At 48.6% G+C, this 19,006-nt stretch overlaps 7 protein-coding genes across 7 annotated transcripts; 4 read left to right on the forward strand and 3 right to left on the reverse strand.

The window, feature by feature from the left end:
- Positions 1–416: 416 nt before the first annotated feature.
- Positions 417–1,928, forward strand: N7511_005977 (M81 family metallopeptidase; the record flags this gene model as incomplete). The annotated part of the gene is made up of 1 exon (XM_057128354.1): positions 417–1,928. One exon carries the CDS (start codon positions 417–419, stop codon positions 1,926–1,928), a length of 1,512 nt encoding a protein of 503 aa, XP_056984871.1.
- An 808-nt stretch (positions 1,929–2,736) lies between these two features.
- Positions 2,737–3,180, reverse strand: N7511_005978 (YjgH family protein; the record flags this gene model as incomplete). The annotated part of the gene is made up of 1 exon (XM_057128355.1): positions 2,737–3,180. One exon carries the CDS (start codon positions 3,178–3,180, stop codon positions 2,737–2,739), a length of 444 nt encoding a protein of 147 aa, XP_056984872.1.
- Positions 3,181–5,002: 1,822 nt separating this feature from the next.
- N7511_005979 (class I SAM-dependent methyltransferase) lies at positions 5,003–6,443 on the forward strand (the record flags this gene model as incomplete). The annotated part of the gene is made up of 6 exons (XM_057128356.1): positions 5,003–5,073; positions 5,315–5,356; positions 5,404–5,529; positions 5,579–5,791; positions 5,841–6,269; positions 6,326–6,443. The coding sequence occupies 6 exons, from the start codon at positions 5,003–5,005 to the stop codon at positions 6,441–6,443; spliced, it is 999 nt and encodes a 332-aa protein (XP_056984873.1).
- Positions 6,444–6,854: 411 nt separating this feature from the next.
- N7511_005980 (NUDIX hydrolase) lies at positions 6,855–7,445 on the reverse strand (the record flags this gene model as incomplete). Its single annotated transcript, XM_057128357.1, has 1 exon — positions 6,855–7,445. The coding sequence occupies one exon, from the start codon at positions 7,443–7,445 to the stop codon at positions 6,855–6,857; it is 591 nt and encodes a 196-aa protein (XP_056984874.1).
- A 492-nt stretch (positions 7,446–7,937) lies between these two features.
- Positions 7,938–8,795, reverse strand: N7511_005981 (formyltetrahydrofolate deformylase; the record flags this gene model as incomplete). Its single annotated transcript, XM_057128358.1, has 1 exon — positions 7,938–8,795. One exon carries the CDS (start codon positions 8,793–8,795, stop codon positions 7,938–7,940), a length of 858 nt encoding a protein of 285 aa, XP_056984875.1.
- Positions 8,796–9,861: 1,066 nt separating this feature from the next.
- Positions 9,862–11,487, forward strand: cbhB (putative 1,4-beta-D-glucan-cellobiohydrolyase; the record flags this gene model as incomplete). Its single annotated transcript, XM_057128359.1, has 1 exon — positions 9,862–11,487. The coding sequence occupies one exon, from the start codon at positions 9,862–9,864 to the stop codon at positions 11,485–11,487; it is 1,626 nt and encodes a 541-aa protein (XP_056984876.1).
- Positions 11,488–12,792: 1,305 nt separating this feature from the next.
- Positions 12,793–14,093, forward strand: egl2 (putative endoglucanase; the record flags this gene model as incomplete). The annotated part of the gene is made up of 6 exons (XM_057128360.1): positions 12,793–12,889; positions 12,948–13,159; positions 13,221–13,285; positions 13,340–13,437; positions 13,484–14,000; positions 14,063–14,093. 6 exons carry the CDS (start codon positions 12,793–12,795, stop codon positions 14,091–14,093), a joined length of 1,020 nt encoding a protein of 339 aa, XP_056984877.1.
- Between the last annotated feature and the right edge of the window lie 4,913 nt (positions 14,094–19,006).

The raw sequence follows: 19,006 nt of genomic DNA on the forward strand, positions 1-19,006 counted from the left end.
AAGAAAGAAAGGGGGAGGCGGGGAAGCGCGGAAGAAAGTGGTCCGGACTCCTCCAGTATGTCTCGTTCGATCACCAAGTCTACGCACCTTAACAGGTATATGCGACTTACACTGGAAAGGTGGGAACTACTAATTGCATTACGCAGCAGGGTCATTGGCATCTATCAGACACAGGACACCGACTCTGGAAAGATGGTAGATAAATGCCAAGAAACAATTGTACGGCAGGCTATTTCCGAGCCAATCAGATACAAGTATGGCAACTGCCATGTGACTTATGGGAATACCGTATAATACAGGTATCTGTACCATACCCATACAGCTGACTACACTCCGCTTGTGATTGCGACCCATGGAACGATCCCGATGCCACTTCAGTTCCGAGTGGATTGACATTCTTCAACCCAGCTGTGATCATGTCGCTCCCAGTCATTGCTATTGCAGGATTAGCCTGTGAAACCTCCACTTTCTCCCCAGCACGAACGCGAGCCACGGATTTTCATCCTCGTCGTGGCACAGAAATTCTCGACAAGTATCCATTTCTACACCCCGGAACTCCACTGGCCAAGGCTGCAAAGTGGAGAGGCGCACTAATCGGCCACGCCCTGCCTGGAGGGATCGTGGTAAAAGCTGATTTTGAGCATTTATGCAAAGAGATCATCGCACGCTTGAAGGACTTGGTCGCCTCGACAACCATCGATGGACTGTGGTTTGATATTCATGGGGCAATGTGCGTTGAGGGCATGGACGATGTTGAAGCAGAGCTCCTCCACCGTATACGGGCTGTAATTGGCCCTGATGTTCTGGTATCAGCATCGATGGACTTGCACGGCAATGTGTCCCGTGAACTGGTACATCAAACAGACCTGATCACCTGCTATCGCATGGCGCCCCATGAAGATGCCTGGGAAACAAAAGAACGCGCTTGCCAAAACCTTGTCAATTTACTGGCATCACGCACTGGTAGCCTGGTGCGGCCATTAAAAGCATGGATTCCAATTCCAATCCTTCTGCCTGGAGAACAGACATCGACCCGCATCGAGCCTGCAAAAAGCCTTTACGATCTAGTACCTGAAGTAGCAGCCATGCATGGTGTTTTAGATGCAGCAATATGGGTTGGTTACGCTTGGGCCGATGAGCCGCGCAACCATGCTGCAGTAATCGTTACTGGAGCGGTTGAAGATGTCATAATTGCAGAAGCTGAGAGACTCGCCTCCTTCTTCTGGAAGGCACACCAAGATTTTCATTTCGTGGCGCCAAGTGACTCTCTTTGGGGCTGCATTGACAAGGCCCTTTCCTCGTCATCGAGACCATTCTTCATTTCCGACTCGGGGGACAACCCTACTGCCGGTGGAGCAGGGGACGTGACTTGGAGCCTAATGCAGCTGCTAGACCGGGCTGAATTTTTCCAGGAAGGCGGTCCTTCTGCAATATACGCAAGTATACCCGGACCGGAGGCTGTGGCCATCATAACGAAAGCCGGAGTTGGTGCGACGGTGACCGTCACCGCTGGTGCTTTAGTCGATGATATTCACTCAGGACCTATTACAATGACGGGCAAAGTTCATTCAATCAAGTACGGAGATATTAATGCTGAGATTGAAGCCGTCTTGCAAGTTGGAAACATCTATGTGATCTTGACCCGACGTCGGAAGCCATTTCATCTTGAGAAGGACTTTCTCGAACTCGACCTGAGGCCTCGGTCATTGGATATCGTAATAGTAAAGATTGGGTACCTCGAGCCAGAGTTGTTCGACATGGCAGCAGACTGGAATCTTGCTCTTACTCCAGGTGGCGTCGACCAGGATCTACAGCGGCTTGGGCATCATCGTATATGCCGGCCCATGTGGCCATTTGATAAAGAATTTTCAACCTCCCCTGACCTTGGTGCACAGATTATACCGTCTTCGAACCAACCATTGAATTAAAATGGTTATCACGGCATCATTCCAGATCACGCCGCACAAGAGGCTGATATTATATGCATTCCATGGTCAACTCACGTTGATCATCTACATTCGCTAGCAGCAGGATAATAGTTGCAATATTACAGTACCGCCATAAAGCTAACATCAATAGGTTGACTAAACAACGGTCCATGGATCAAAACACGTCTACCATTCCATCAATATGATTATCACGTGAATTTCAAAACCTGCGTTCTTTTCATGCTAGGACCAGCAGAGGCGAAAGAGTGACACAGACAAGCCTTCTCGGCTTCAAGGTTCTTTTGAGCAAGTTTCACATTGACATGCCCATTTCAATTTCTTGTTTTTATCAAGTTAGAATTTTTTCTCTTTGTGTTGCGATGTGATTGATTCTTATTTCATTGGAGACAGGCGATAATTGCAGACTATGGATGGATTTGCCTCCCCACACCCCTGGATCTTTGAAAAGGTCTTGATGACCTGCAAACAAGGGCTCATCAATGTCACATATCCAATACGCGTGCTGGGCTCGTAACTTATATCCGGTATGTAGTACATGTGGTGCAGAAGAAGACCCATTGCAATCGAAGAATACCTTGACGCATGGAATAGTAGTCAGTTCATTAATAAGTTGACCGTGCATAATCCTAGAGAAACCATTCACTCATCGATAATCTTGTGATTTAGAGATACATTTATGCGGTATGAAAACAATTCAAATTATTAACTAGACAGGCTTGAATGGGTGGGAAATGCGATCATCAAATATGTTTAGATCGACGTTGGTTCGCGTAGAGATTAATTATATTTAGTCAACTATAGCATCAACTTCAACCTCGACAAGCATATCCTTATTGATGAAACCACCGTTGACCACAATCATAGTCGCGGCTGCTCCTATCTGAGCCTCTTTTCCTTGGTTCTGCTTGCCCAGTATCTCACGAAACCCTTCACCAACTGCCGCGCAATTTTCATGACAGCCGACAAACATTTTGACACGGACAATGTCTTCTGCGCCCTTGCCACCTAAGCCCTGAATTGCGTTGATGCTTTCTTGGAGTGCAGCACGGGTTTGTTGTTTGGCGTCACCTGGGAAGTTTATCTTTGGTGCGTGGGCTGAGGAAAGCCGGTCGACGGAAGTTGTTCCGGAAACAAATATATTGTTGCCATGGCGGATCGCTCGATAGTATCCAATTTGTTCTTCGTAGGGAGAAGATGTGGCAAAGCAGCTCTTTCTTGGCCCGGAAGCCATTGTGAATCTGGTTCCAAATTAGACAGCATGTACACTTTGCAAGAAATGCAAGAGATTACCAACAAACATACCAAGTAATTATCCCTCGAGCGAAATTCCAATGATATTTGAACGTGTCGGGTTGACCAGGTTTGCCGTGGGGTTTGGCCAATAATTATACAAATGAGTCATATTGATGTGGCGTCTCTAGTCTCGAATTGCCCTATTCGAGATTATGACAGAGCGCAATATCTACCTCTTCCATGCAGCAAGTTCATTGTGGGGAAATCAACACTAAGATAGATTTCTATATCAGGACTCTGCCAATGCCTTCATTCTCTGTGAGAAGGAGAAAAAGAGGAGCTACAGTAAAAACCTTCAGACAGGCCATCTTTCAGGCCGTCTTTCGCAAATTAAACAGCAATTTTCAACTACCCTGCTTGAATGTTTTGTCTATCAAAAGAAAAAAAAATTATCTAAATACACAACAGTGAGGAGTGTATCAGGAAAATGGCAAGAACTGTTTCAAAATCGATTTTTGACTGGCAGAATCGAAGTGATATCTGGTGTAGGGTGTGGATAAATTTGCTGTCAACACCCACAGAGAGGCTCCTCTCATAACACTATTTCCAAACTTGTAGGTGATGAAAGTCTTATTGTGTATCACACTGAGGTAATGTTTGCGCATTTTCAAATTGAATTTGAAGGGTTGTCGGGAACGGTTTGAGAGATACATTTCTCATACCGAACACGTAAAGCTAGCCAATTCGTTTCCCTCACTTTCATAACAGACCGTAGACAATGCTAATTGCCCACATGGGGTTTGTCTTCATAATTGTGGTCAGTTCGTGCTGTAGATGACACTGGTCTGCAGAGGAACTATGCAGGTCGCTTTATTCAGCTATTTGAACCTCACTAGTCGTATTTTTGTTTGATCATGTTTACGGGTTCGTGCCACTTGCATCAACGGAACGCAAGTTTATGATCCGCTGCTAGAAATAGGCTGTGTACTTTTGTCTGCCATCGTTTACTGGCTACTATTGAGCCGGGACTGCATATCCGAACCTCGGCACACCAATTGCACCAGGCATTACAGATGGAGGCAGAAGTGGGGAGGCAGAGCATTGCCCCCGTTTATAATTTTTTCGTAGTCTCTAAATCCTCAAGAATGAAACGTACATTAGTGCAACGCTAATAAGCCAACATGGAGGAATAGGCTTTGGATCGAGTAGGAGCTACGACGATTACATAGACTAAACCTTCTGCACTCACATAGATCTAGCATATCGAAAGGCACAACTTTAACTTGGAAATATTGAGCCCAAAATGGGAAGCCATATCGAGAATGTGCCTTTTTGAAATTCTGATTAGGTAGAAGCAGTTCCAAAATCAACGCCAAACTCGACGTCTTTACCGGAGATAGTTGCAATGCGAGATAATCATGACAATATATAACTAAATGTGATACCTGCATAGCGAAGGGTGAAGAAGTCCCCATGTTTGCCATTGCATAAGGCCCATGACAATTCTATGCAGATACGGCTCGGCCGTGGGGATGAAACTGACGGACACATCGAGGATCATGCCAGTGCAGGATGTGGGTAATATGCATGGGTCTACGTGAAGGAAAAGGTGACAGGGTGGAGCGACGTAAGGTTGGCCAGGTGCGTAACGGATTGACAATAGTCTTCCGCGTGGAAGGGTTGTGCTTTTCCGCGCCCAATCAGCGCATTTCAGGCGGGAAAAGTTGGAGTGCGGGGCCAAGGGTCAACGCTCTCGTATCTTTGTGTATTAAAGAAACTCCCGATCCCTGACCCTTTCTCTCCCTGCAACGCTTTTCGCTATGGAGGCCATCGCAGTAGATCCGGATCTGTATGCTCGAGATGCTACTTACAGTCCCGATGACTGGCAATCGTGAGTGAAAGAGAAGGAGAACGGAAGAAAAAGGGGGCTCACGCGTGATTAGGGAGACCACGTCGATCGGGTCTTCGATTTATCGCGGTTTGATAGACAACGGAAGGCGGTGAGTATCCACGGGCGGTGAGGCTTCCTATACTAACCAAAGTGTATAGATATCAGTCGCTTTCGAATAAAGAATATCTGTCGGTGAACTTGGAAGCAAAGAAATCGGGATCCAGAACTAATGGCTGTGCAGAATCCCCTCTGATGAGCAACAATTCGAAACGTATGAAGCCGGGTATGTCCCTGCATTCCGGCATGGAATTCGCTCGCTGACCACCACAGGCATCTGGTGGATCTCATTTTGGACTCAGATCGAGAAAACCCCTTGTTCCGCTCGCCAATTGGAGCAGACCGAGAGAAGTTCTTGCAGGTGCTTGATATTGGGACTGGCAAGGGAACGTGGGCAATGTAAGTTGCAAAACCAGTCAGAAAATTGTCGAAAACTAACGCCACCAAGCGATGTCGCTGATATGTTTCCTAATGCGACGGTGCGAGGGGTGGATCTGTTCCCACCTCCTGTCACTTGGATGCCACCGAATTGTGTGATTGAAGTGGACGATGTTCTGGAAGAATGGACCTGGCGCGAGCAATTTGACCTGATCCATATGCGGAACATGCTCGGTTCTTTTGACCAGCGTGAATGGGATCGAGTCTACCAACAGTGCTTTGAGTCAGTGTCATTCCTGCCGTGGTATCTCTTGTGTCTAACATTATCATAGCAAAATGGCACCTGGCGGGTGGATCGAGCAAGTAGAGGCTGGTCCCTTTCTCACCAGCGATGACGGAAGTCTGCCCCCTGATACCAGCTTGGCTAACTGGGGTCCGCTGATGGAAATTTGCGGTGCACGTGCTGGGCGCCCCTGTGATATTGTCATGACGATGAGTGATAGTATCAAGAAAGCGGGATTTGTGGACGTCCATGAAAAGGTTTACAAATGGCCTCTCGGCCCATGGCCGCGAGACCAGAAGTTCAAAGAGGCGGGCATGGTTAATATTCAACACTGGATGTCGGGCATAGAGGGTTGGTGTATGTGGCTGCTCACAAAATATGGCGAGCCCGAGCCGTGGACGAAAGACCAGGTCCACGTCTTCTGTGCGAAGATGCGCGTTGAAATGAAAAACCCGCATTACCACACATATCATAAGACGTAAGTCTCGACGGACTCTGTTTATTCTTGCATCACACTACTGACTAGCATTGCAGGCGAAGAGTGTGGGCCCGAAAGCCTTTCCCTGGCGAAGTTCCGCTCGAGGCGATCAAACCCAGGTCGACAAAATCCGCCGGCGGTTCAAGCTCTGGGTCAACCAAGGTGAAATTTTGAATAAAGCATGCCTTGATCTACCATCCAACGTGGAGCTATAGGGGGGTTTGAAAGGTGTTTCGTTTTGGACAAACTTGTGTCGAGAATCTGGTCAGACTTTTGCGTGCAAATATCATCAGCCATGAATAAGATCTATTTAATGTAACTCCACGAAAAAGAAAGTGCCCTGATTCACAGATAACTTTGTAACATACATGTAATCCCAGGGTGAAACCGATCGACAAACTTTATACAGTCTTCTTGCATACGGGCAAAGATCTACTTGCTTGGTATATTGCTGATACGGCCCATGTGAGCAAGTAGTATTTCATCTAGCTGGAATGTCGTCACAGAAAAGACAAAAGAAAGCATCGAGATCAATAAATTGTCATGAAGTGGAACATAAAAAGTACTCCTAGAGAACGACGCTGACTATGCCAGGTCTGATTCACTATTTGAGCGCCTGAGTTCAAAAGCGCGGAGAATATTGGTGGATTGCTGCGAGACTGATAAAAGAGGAAACTGGTATCGACCCTTGGATTCAACAGAAAGCTGGACCTCTTCTTCTGAGGCCCAGTCAAATGCTTGGTGCTCTGTGTCCGCCAGTTGAACCGGAATCTCCAGCGGTGATAGCTGCTCTTCCAGTGAGTTTCTTGTCTCGCGAACATCGACAATGAAAGAATATTTCGCAATTCGCATCTTGCCTCCACTTCGGCGATGGTGCTCCCAGCAATCGACCGCAACCAGCTCAATGATGCGAGTCACATGTAACCCGCTCTCTTCTAGTACTTCGCGTACAACTCCATCGAGTAGGGTTCCATCCTCTTCAGGCTCCGATGCACCCCCGGGCCCCTCCCAGCAACCAGGCATAGAGTCTGTGAATGCACGTTGAAGGAGAAGGACGCGGTCGCGGGAGAAAATGAAGGCTCCCACCCCGAACGCGTCAAATTCAGGACGGGCATCTGCAAAGTCGGCAAAGGGTACCGTGAAGTACTTGAGATGAGGAGCAACAGAGTAGGACATGATGAGATGAGAAGAGCTGAACAAGAAAGCAGAGGAAGAAGAGAGGAAGAAGAGAAGAGGCTGTTTTGATGTTACGAGCTCATGTGAACCGAGTCACGCGACGAAAGAAACCAGTCATTTCCCGAGGCAGCCATTTTGGCTGGACTCAGCTGAGATCTCCAGGGCTTTCATCAGGTTATGGCTTCAGCTAGGATTACGACCGAGCCTTTTTTTGGTTCTTTCTCCTGCAAAGAACCCGCAAATGAGAACGAGGGTGAAGGATGAGACAGCCAGCAAGACCATCAAATGAATTGTTTAAGAGGGAAGGGGAAAAAAAGGGTTATTTATTTTGGAGTCTAGGGTTTTTTTGTCTAGCATGCCTGTGTGGGCCGTAACTGTCCCAGTCGTCTATCGTCGCGATCATACAGATATCGCAAAAGAGTCGCTCTGCGATTTGGGGTATTCATAGCCAAATCAACATCGTAAATCGCTCGCTCATGGGTCATTGCTGTCCTAGTTGAAGACAACAGTCTTGTGTCCGTTCAAGATCACACGACGCTCAGTGACATATTTCACTGCAGTAGCAAGAACGTTGCTCTCAACGTTACTGCCGGCATGGGTCAGTTCCTTAGGGCTCATGCCGTGGTTGACCCGAACGACATTTTGCTCGATGATGGGGCCTTCATCAAGATCACTGGTGACAAAGTGAGCTGTAGCGCCAATAATCTTGACACCACGGTCATAGGCCTGGTGGTAAGGCTTGGCTCCCTTGAAGGAGGGCAGGAAGCTGTGGTGGATGTTGATGATGCGTCCCGACATGGCAGAACACAGTGTAGGAGACAACACCTGCATATAACGGGCCAGCACGATCAAATCAATGTTGTGTTCGCGCACTAGCTCTAGAATCTGAGATTCCTGCTGGGCCTTGGTATCCGCAGTAACGGGCAGGTGATGGAAGGGAACTTTGTAGGTGGCGGCGAGGGTAGCGAAATCGGGATGGTTGGACACGATCAAAGGAACCTCAATGCTCAACTGACCAGTCGACTGACGGAAGAGCAAATCGTTCAAGCAGTGGCCGATCTTGGAGACCATGATCAGCACGCGGGGCTTTTTCATGGTGGGGCTGATTTCGAAGTCGAGGGAGAACGACTGCGCCGTGGGCTCAAATGCAGAGCGCAGCTTCTCGAGGTCCGGAACTTCATCGGTGGTGGCTGCAAACTGAGTGCGCATGAAGAAACGCTGTGAGACTGGGTCGCCGAATTGCGACGAGTCAATGATGTTGAGGTTGTTCTCCACTAGAAATGCCGTGACGCCGTGGACGATACCGGCGCGGTCAGGACCGGAAAGGGTAAGGATGAAGCTAGGAGCCATGTTGAATTGAGGAGTGCGACGGTGTTGAATCCGCAAAAGTTGGAGAGAGACGAGGAGCCACAGGAAGAGAAGAGGTCCAAATGCACGCAAATGTCTCGAAATCGCATTTTTTGTCGGATGAGTCATCGGGGATCGGCGCACCCGAGGTCCACCCGACATCTCTATTTCTTCCCCTTCTTCATCTTCGTCGTCGTCTTCGCTGTCTTCAACTTGAACGTCATGTTCATTCTCATGGCTCTGGTCTGACGCTCCTTTGGACTGGAATGTCTGACAGAATTCCACTTCGGTGCAGGGAGACAACTGCATCCCATCACCTGATCGCCCCTCTGCCGCTAGTCTACGCGACTTTCAGCCACATGCCACCGTTTACCCTGTGATGCGGAGGCAAATTGGCAGAACTGGTCTCGGCATTTAAAATTGAAACCTGCCTGCCAAATTAATACCCCTGACTGCGCTAATGCACCCCCATGAGCCTGTGCACGACATGCAAATTGCCGACTGGCATGCTCACTGCCTACAGAAACCCGGGGCACTGACTACCTGGTCACGGATCTGGGACATATACCGGATGCGGGTGTGCTAAAATCCCATATCTTGTCTGCAGGCTCAGCCAGTCCTTGGCATATCCCAAACCGGAAGGTTGACTATTTAGCCGCTACTGTGTGTCGAACTAATCAGGCGGCTGATCTGGTGATTCTGCGCTGACTTGTCTAGGGTCCGACTAGTGCCCAATACTGCTGACTGTCATCTTCGGGGTATCGAGGCCGAGGATGCCCCTGCAGGAAATGAGTTCAACCTACTCCAGCACTCGTTCGCGGGGTCTGGGGAAGTTCCTCCGTGTCCCCGGAGTGCTCAAAACAGGTCTCCATTAGGAAATTTGGCAATCTCTCATCGTACGGTCGTCCGGACCGTAGAGCCGTGGTATATGCTTCGCTCGACGAGATTGGTATGATATATAGCCATCAATGGAATATAAAAGGCTCCTGTATCCGGTGCACACTTGGATTTCCCAAGCATATCTCGTTCTTCCCAGATTCAATCGCAATCAATATCAACTTGGACAATCATGGCTTCTGCTATTTCCTTCAAAATATACAAGAATGCTCTACTGTTCGCTGCCTTGCTAAGCACTGCAAAGGCGCAGCAGGTCGGCACCAATACTGCTGAAGTTCACCCGTCCTTGACTTGGCAGAAGTGCACCAGCGGAGGCAGCTGCACTTCGCAATCTGGCAAAGTTGTCATTGACTCGAATTGGCGTTGGCTTCACAACACCGGCGGATACACCAACTGCTACACCGGCAATACGTGGGATACTACACTTTGCCCTGACGATGTCACTTGCGCCACCAATTGCGCCCTGGAGGGTGCCGACTACTCAGGCACATACGGTGTGACCACCAGCGGTAGTTCTTTGCGACTGAACTTCGTCACGCAGGCGTCCCAGAAGAACATTGGCTCTCGTCTCTACTTGATGCAGGATGATAGCAGCTACGAAATGTTTCAGCTGTTGAATCAAGAGTTCACCTTTGACGTTGATGTATCCAACCTCCCATGTGGTCTGAACGGTGCTCTCTACTTCGTGGCCATGGATGCCGATGGTGGCATGGCGAAGCACCCAGCCAACAAAGCCGGTGCCAAGTACGGTACTGGTTATTGCGACTCCCAGTGCCCGCGCGACCTCAAGTTCATCGACGGAGCCGCCAATGTGGAAGGTTGGGTGCCATCTCCCAATGATGTTAACGCTGGTACTGGCAACTATGGGTCTTGCTGTGCTGAGATGGACATTTGGGAAGCCAACAAAATCTCCAATGCCGTCACGCCTCATCCATGCGACACCCCAACCCAGGTCAAATGTGAGGGTGATGCCTGTGGTGGTACTTATAGCAGTGATCGTTATGGTGGCACTTGCGATCCAGATGGGTGTGACTTCAACCCATACCGAATGGGCAACCAGTCTTTCTACGGACCGAGCAAGATTGTCGATACTACTTCTCCCTTCACGGTGGTGACTCAGTTCATCACTAACGATGGCACATCCTCAGGCACGTTGTCGGAGATCAAGCGCCTGTACGTGCAAAATGGAAAGGTGATTACTCAGTCATCGTCTACTGTCAGTGGTGTGACTGGCAACTCTATCACCGATTCCTTCTGCTCTGCTCAGAAGACCGCCTTCGGAGATACCGACGTCTTTAGCAAGCACGGAGGCCTTGCAGGCATGGGTGCCGGACTCGCGGATGGCATGGTTCTTGTGATGAGCCTGTGGGATGACCACGCGGCCAACATGCTCTGGCTCGATAGTACCTACCCAACTACTTCCACGTCTACGACCCCGGGTGCGGCTCGTGGTTCTTGCGACATTTCCTCTGGTGCACCCACTGATGTGGAGACGAACAACGCGAACTCCTATGTCATCTACTCTAACATCAAGGTCGGCCCCATCGGTTCAACCTACAGCTCCGGAAGCTCTGGCTCGGGAACTACCACCACCTCGAAGACTACCAGCACCAGCACCACCTCTAAGACCACCAGTACCACCACCAAGACTACCAGCACAACTACCTCGGCAGGATCAAGCACCACTGGGGCTGCTCACTATGCCCAGTGTGGTGGAAGTGGATTCACCGGCACGACTACTTGTGCCAGTCCCTACACCTGTCAGAAGCAGAACGATTTCTACTCTCAGTGCCTGTAGACGATTTCTAACAACTTTGATGGCAGGATGGAAAGGGAAAGGAAAGAGGAACATAACAGAACACGCGGTGGAATGATCATGCTACGTTCTTGGTTAGATTGCTCATTTATGTCATTGGTCATATTATTTCAGTTGCAGTAGTGAATTGAATACGCGTTTACTTCCATCAAACCTGTGCCGAAGACTGTTTTCGAATAGCTTGCAATGAAACTTTTGACCATCACCTCTATTTTGACAATTGCAGGACATACAGAAGTAGAAAAGTTCCAATTAGAATCTCAATAATATTCATTGCCTAAATTACCGACCTCGTTGTAGTGCTCAGTGCTAAGTTAATGCAACTAACATTTACTCAGGCGCCTTCTGCCAAGAATTGCAAAGGACCCTTGAAGCAACATGCGCCTGTGGCGCTGCCCTAATTGACACTGAAGAAAGGATTCAAAGCCGCCATGCGGAGAATATCCCGACTAGCCAAGCCACGTCGCTTGACCTTTCTGCACAGCAAGAATGACCCCTGTTCTCCGAGCTCCACTGACGTACACGGGCATTAGTTTCATGCAGAGTCGGCGCGTGACCGTTTAGTCTACTGGGGGTATACGTTTTCGGGGATATGAGTTGCATGACTGTTTACAGGGGTAGACTTGTATCGAACTTCGCAAGGTTATAGCAGAGGTATAGAGCGTAGGACTCTGTAGGTCATAAGATAAATGCGGAAGCTAAATTAACCCTTGAATCCAAATTCCAAATTCTGAAAGTTTACGCACATCATTTCGTGTTTTTCCATTCTAATGTAAACCGCTTAGGTGTGGCTGTTCTGAAAATCCACCGTTCATTTGCTACTGTAAGTCAGCAATCGTGGTTGTCTACTCAGTGTGATTTCTGCACATACGCACGGGTCAAGCCGGTGCCTAGAGTGGCGCTCTCCTTTCTACATAATTAATCTCCGATTCTTAAGCGACCAGGGACCTCAGATGCCGTGCCTAAATTGGCGTTCGCCTTTCCCTTTTTTTCTTTCTTATTTGAGCCATTCATTTTGTGGCTATTGGAACACCGTGAATTGAGATTGCCTACGGCAGACGGTCCGAATAGGCCGCGGGCACGGAGTCATGAAGACCATGCTTGATGTATCGTTCCCTCTACGGGGTTTCTCTTGACCTGATCACATCAGACGATTGGCTAGCCTTCTAGAGCAACAATTTATGCACTCGATTTGAATTTCTCGTCGATATTTTCAAAAATTTATATAAACTCGTTGGAGTTGGCGAATCTTTCCAATTTGTGAACCAAGAACTCGATCTGAACAAAATGCGGTTCACATCTCTGCTTGTCACATTCAATATAGTTGGCCTGGTGATCGCAGCACCTGGCAAGTCTCTCGCTAAAAGAGCTTCATCTTTCGTCTGTGAGTAATGAGTACTATAGTTATTTTCAGATCCACAAATTGATTGAACGTTTTGAAGGGTTTGGGTCCAATGAGTCCGGCGCAGAGTTTGGAAACCAGAATCTTCCAGGAGTGCTGGGCACAGATTACATCTGGCCATCTACATCAGCAATCCAGACTCTTCGCAATGCTGGAATGAACATCTTTCGCGTAGCTTTTGCTATGGAAAGATTGGTTCCTGGAACATTGACCTCTAGTATGGATGCAACATATCTTTCCGATCTGAAAAGTGTATGTGGATTTTCATGATCTACAAGGCAGATTTTTCTTCAATGCTGATTTGAAACAACAGACCGTTAACTATATCACCTCTACTGGGGCTTATGCTATTATTGATCCACACAACTTTGGGCGCTAGTAAGTTCCCATGAATCTTGAATATTCAAACTTCAGAAAACTGAATTAGAATAGTTATGGTTCTATCATTTCATCCACAAATGATTTCGCGGCATTTTGGACCACTTTAGCAAAGGAATTCGCATCCAATGAGAAAGTCATTTTCGATACAAGTAAGTCACCCCTTTCGCATATTTGCCGACTCTGCTAAGCTTATAGACAATGAATTTAACTCGGAGGATCAAACTCTTGTCCTACAGCTCAACCAGGCTGCAATCAACGCTATTCGAGCAGCTGGGGCAACTTCACAATATATATTTGTGGAAGGTAACTCCTGGAGTGGTGCATGGACGTGGACTACCGTCAATGACAACATGAAGAACCTGACAGACCCGGAGAATCGAATTGTCTATGAGATGCACCAATATCTCGATTCTGACGGCTCTGGTACATCGGCAACGTGCGTTAGCTCAACTATTGGCCAAGAGCGTGTTGTTGCCGCGACGCAATGGCTCAAAGACAATGGCAAAAGAGCTTTCCTTGGAGAGTTTGCTGGAGGAGCTAATACTGTGTGTCAAAGTGCCGTAACTGGAATGCTTGACTACCTGCAAGCCAACAGTGACGTTTGGCTCGGCGCAGCGTGGTGGGCTGCTGGACCTTGGTGGGGCGATTATATCTACAGCTTTGAGCCTCCATCCGGAACTGGCTACGTCTATTACATGAACATTCTAAAGAAGTACTTGCCTGGCTCAACTAGCGGGACTACAACTACAACCGCTACCACTATCACGAGTACAGCAACAACCAAGGTGACAACTGCAACTACTAAGACTACAACCGCAACTACAACATCCACGGCGACGGCCCAGCATTATTCTCAGTGTGGTGGAGTTGGATGGAATGGGGCCACATCCTGTGCCAGCCCTTACACCTGTCAGAAGCAAAACGACTACTACTCGCAGTGTCTGTAGGCTCCGCAAGCTTTAAGTAGCTGTACTGTGGTACCTTTGCTGTTAGAAAGCTGTCTTAGGGTTGGCCTTTCATCAATTTATACTTGAGTCTGCGAACAATTGATGGATTACACGGTAGTTTTACCCATGGTGAATCTTATAATACTCGTTCATTACTAATAGTAACGTATGAAATGATTGTTTTCCGACATGCAACCTTGACATATCCAAAGAACGACGGGAAAGCTCAATCAATCAATCAAAATCCAATTAGCCTGTTGAAGCCGAACTAGTATCGGAATGGTTATGCAGGCCCTTTATCCAGTTCAAGCAAGAACTTAGCAGTACGCCTGATAATGGCAATACAGAAAATGAGCTGCAGGTAGTAGAAAACCCGCCTAAATCATATACTATTACGTGCGGTAAGCTGTTGATAGCAGTGCTAAGTGCGCGGCTCTCGAAAATGCGGCCTATGTCTGAAACGACGCTCAGTCGTATGGAGTTACTGTTGAAACAACCTTTATTTCACGGCTCAACGTAGGCTGTGATGTCCTGTCGGTCCGGCTACATGCATATATTCATTCTCACACAGAACATTCCGGGGATTGAAATAGGTTGCTGATCCAAGCTCACACTACTTCCCTTTTCTATCTCCGTCATCTTCATCAACCATATAAGTTCATTTCAGGTCTGCTTCAACCAAGTCCAGGATTCTGCCTTGCTCTTGGACCTCCGGCCGGGGCCCACTTAGAAGCAGAGGGTTTGCTGTCGGTAGTAGCGTGAACACTGCGGACGAGCGTGATCGCAGAGGGCATTCAGCTCTCAGCATACTTTACAGTCTAGCAAATTGTCACGAAGGGGTTACACGCGCGACTTGGAAAGAAATTCCGGCAATAGATGGCGGGAGAGAATTTTCTTTTTTATTTCGACTCGCAACATTGGGATCATTGCTCTCTATGTCTGACTTTATTACTAGGGATCGGTACAGCACTAAAGCATAAAGCGTATTCCGCACGACGGCAAGCGGGGGGCCAGAAACGGCTCCTATTGCACCGCCGTCCTGCCGCCTTCGACCGCCTGGCTGTCTCCGCCATCCCCTTGCCATTTTAGGTTTGGTGCCATCGTCTGCGTCCCCGTTCGGGTTTAGTGCTACCTCTAGCCGCTTTTACCCTCCCCTAACCTTCACCTCTATCTATAAAACACCGCTCGTCCTCTTCGTAGCTTTATCGACGCACTTTGTCTTCTTTTTCCTATCCGACTCCCTTTCTCTCGGGCCCTACTAAATTCTACCTATTAGCTTACTACCTAAATATATCGCCCCTTTTATTTCTACTAGAGATACTACTTAATCGACGTTATTAAGCCCGTTCTAGCCGGCGTTACCTATAACGCGGGCTATTCCCTAGCGACTTAATATATTAAGATTATAAAGTCTTCGGATATATTATATAACACGATACTAGTATCTCCGCCGCTAGTTAGTTACACTATAAAGCTCTCGAAAAACCCTCCTATTCCTCCTATTACGAGCCTATCGCGCTAAACGCCTCCCTATAACTATTCTACGTTGAACTACAGTGTAATTCTGAACCCCTCCATAGTTAAGAGAGCGGGAGCTAGGCTGAAAACCGACTAGCGTACACTGTTATTCAGGAAAACGGACACTGTTATTCAGAACTCTCCTCCTATCACTCACATACTATTTTTACTTTCTGAAGGCTGCATGGAAATCACAACAATCTTAATTCTAACTCTGCAAGTTTTGCAATCGCCGTATTCAAATTTGAGTGGTTTTATTCAAGACTGCTATTTCCGACTGTAGAATGTCTAGCCTTCCGACTATACTTACAACCACCCAACTCAAATATATTTCTGACCACAATCCAAGTAGAATACTAAGGAATTATATTAGTACCAAGTTAATACAGATTCAGGTCCTATCCTTTCTGAGTATATGATACCCTGTATTAAGCAGTTGTATACTATCACTACAGTGCCTTAATGTCTTACAATATCGGATTGCTCACATTTCTAACCAGTGTTATCACATTAATCCATAAACAGACTAGCGTACGGTGACATTCAGGGGAACCCATAATCATACTGATATCCACCATTCTACTTCTAATTAAATTTTATATATCCATACCATCTACTATTTTTACTAGATTCTACAATGTCACAATCTAATCACGATCATATAAATTCTGCCACGGAGCCTGAAATTAAGACTGATAACCCCTTGCCGTCGTATCTGCAAGTGCTACCGGAACTTAGGGTAGTCCTATGCATAACCCATGGTTCCTGCTACATTCGAACCAGTCTCTCTCGCCATCTTCGTGACAAACATCATGTTAAGAGTCAACAGCGGCAAACCATCGAGTCCGCACGAGAATTAGCTTGCGTGGCACAATACAGCACTGGAGTCATCCAGCCTCAAGATGGGATTTGTGAGATTCGCGGGTTGCCGACCGTGCTCGGGTTCATCTGCCACTTCCCCGATTGCGACGTTCGCTCTACCAGCAAGGACCGGATCCGCCAACATTATAATAAGCATCATCAGTGGCAGGTCGCGCAGCAGGGGGCGATTCCATGGCATGAGGCCTTTATGCAGACGCTCTTTCTCCAGAAACAAAGCCAACAGTACTTTGCTGTGGTTCTTGCCGACCAGATTCCGACCTCCAACCCTCAATATATATATCGGCATGCCAACGCTCCTACTTATGTACCACCATCTGGTTCCGAGACACCCCCTTCGTCAGCTCTCACCGGCGATACATGGAAACAGATCATGGGCCGATACCAGAAGAGTCTCTCTCAATCATCGCGGAAGTCCATCGCCGCAGCGCGCCATGTATCCGAGGTCACTCCCTTTATGAAGCGGGCCGGTATCCATATCCACCTTGAAGGGCTCGAGGTCAAAGATCTTGGTCCTAGCTATCGAACACCACGACAGGACCAGGAGGCTTTACTTTTTGTCATTTGCGAAAGCGTCCAACGTGTTCTCGAGGGAGCAATGGCGGTCTTGGTACATGACCAAGATACAGAGGTACGCCAGCTTAGTCGCCGTAACGCACGGCTTCTCAACACTTTTGCCCGGGGAGAAACATCCCAGGACCCCCTCTCCGATCTCCAGAATGAACGTACGCGACAGAGATACATCACTACCTGGCAGCAGCTGGTATGCTACTGGGAGCGCGTCGTAGAGCAGCAGCAACTCCGGGACAATCTCTTTCAAGCCAGTACGCGGCAGCTTGAGGTATGGGTCGAAGTAACCGAGATCGCAAGTCAGATTGTGGATCTTAGTGGGTCTGAGGTCGATAGTCCGCATGGGGAGGATCTGCGCGCCCGGCTAGATCATGCCGTACTTCAATTCAGCCTTGCTATCATCCAGCACCCGGTTTCTCGTCGAAAGTTTGATTCAGTCCTTGTTTCCTATGCCGTGGTTCGCTTCTGGAGCCCTACGCAAGGAGCATGGCTCGCGATTGGGAACTATACATCTATACTATCGCAGTTGATCTACGACTGTCAGATGGTCATCCTTGCGTCTGTGTTGGCAGAGACGGCAGAGGGTAAGGATGCGGAGATAAGTACTATGATCATTGCGATCCGGGACGAATGGTTGTTGAACGATACCGACGGTCCTCTGTCGGAGCTGCTCGAGAACCGACTGCTCGGGTTCCGCATCAGTCAGACCGAGGTCCCCCCGGCCCAGATCCGCTGGCATGCCGATGGTCAGACTCTGGTCTGGTCAGATGTGGTCTTTCACCTCTCCGATATCCGCGAGATCATCTTTCAGCGGATTGCAGAGGCCCGGCGGATTCTCGAGGTTGAGCTTTGTCTCAGTGGGCGCTCTAGCCCAGCATCGGAGATCCCGACCATCGCGTATGATGAGCTGGTCGATAATTGGGACGCCACTGCGCCAGGCCAGTCATTCATCACCGATTCGCGCAATACGTGCCATCTGGACCCGGTCAAGGACTGGCTGATCACTCGGGTTGGTAGGACGCCTGCCCTGTTCCACACATTCTGGTCGCAGAATGCCGAGGGTCATTGGGTTGTGTCCGCCGATGCGACTCAGCAGTACGAGAACGCTGTCCAGCAGTTTCTCCGGGTGGTTATGGTCCCGTTCTTTCTCGGTTCAGGGCAGCAAGGACGTCGTACTGAGTTCATTGGCCTTCGGTGGCGGAACACCACGTTGACCACGCGCGATCTCTTCCTCCACGATGGACAGATGCTTTTCATCCTTAGCTACTATAAGTCACGGAATCAGACCAACGCCTCCCGCTGGCCTGTCCGATTCCTACTGCCCGAGGTTGGGCAGCTTATCACGCAATATCTTGCCATCGTGAATCCCTTCCGAGAGTTCCTCCAGCAGGAGACCGGGGGACCCAAGCCGTCCGACTATCTCTGGTCTCAGGGCACTGACCCGTGGCCTGCTGATACCATGACCCGGGTCATTGTCGAGGCCGGTAAGCTAGTCCTGGGGAAGCATATCCATATCAAAGCTTGGCGGCAGATCACAGTCGGTATTGCACGGCGGAAATTCGCGGATATAGATGCAAATCTGCTGATCGAAGAAGCGGCCGGAGAGGATGGTGATGAGACGGATGCGGTCCAGGGGAGCATGTCCGATGCGCTTCACTGGCAGGCCAGCCATACGCCGCGTACGGGAAATCGGGCCTATGGAGGAACAGTGAACTTCCGTGGTGGGCTTACCGATGCTGGGCTGCAAGAGTTTCGGCACATTAGTCAAGTCTGGCATCGGTTCGTTCGTAACCCTATCAATTTC

Source organism: Penicillium nucicola (genome assembly GCF_028828085.1).
Source record: "Penicillium nucicola strain IBT 29836 chromosome Unknown utg000005l, whole genome shotgun sequence".
Lineage (NCBI taxonomy): Eukaryota > Fungi > Ascomycota > Eurotiomycetes > Eurotiales > Aspergillaceae > Penicillium > Penicillium nucicola.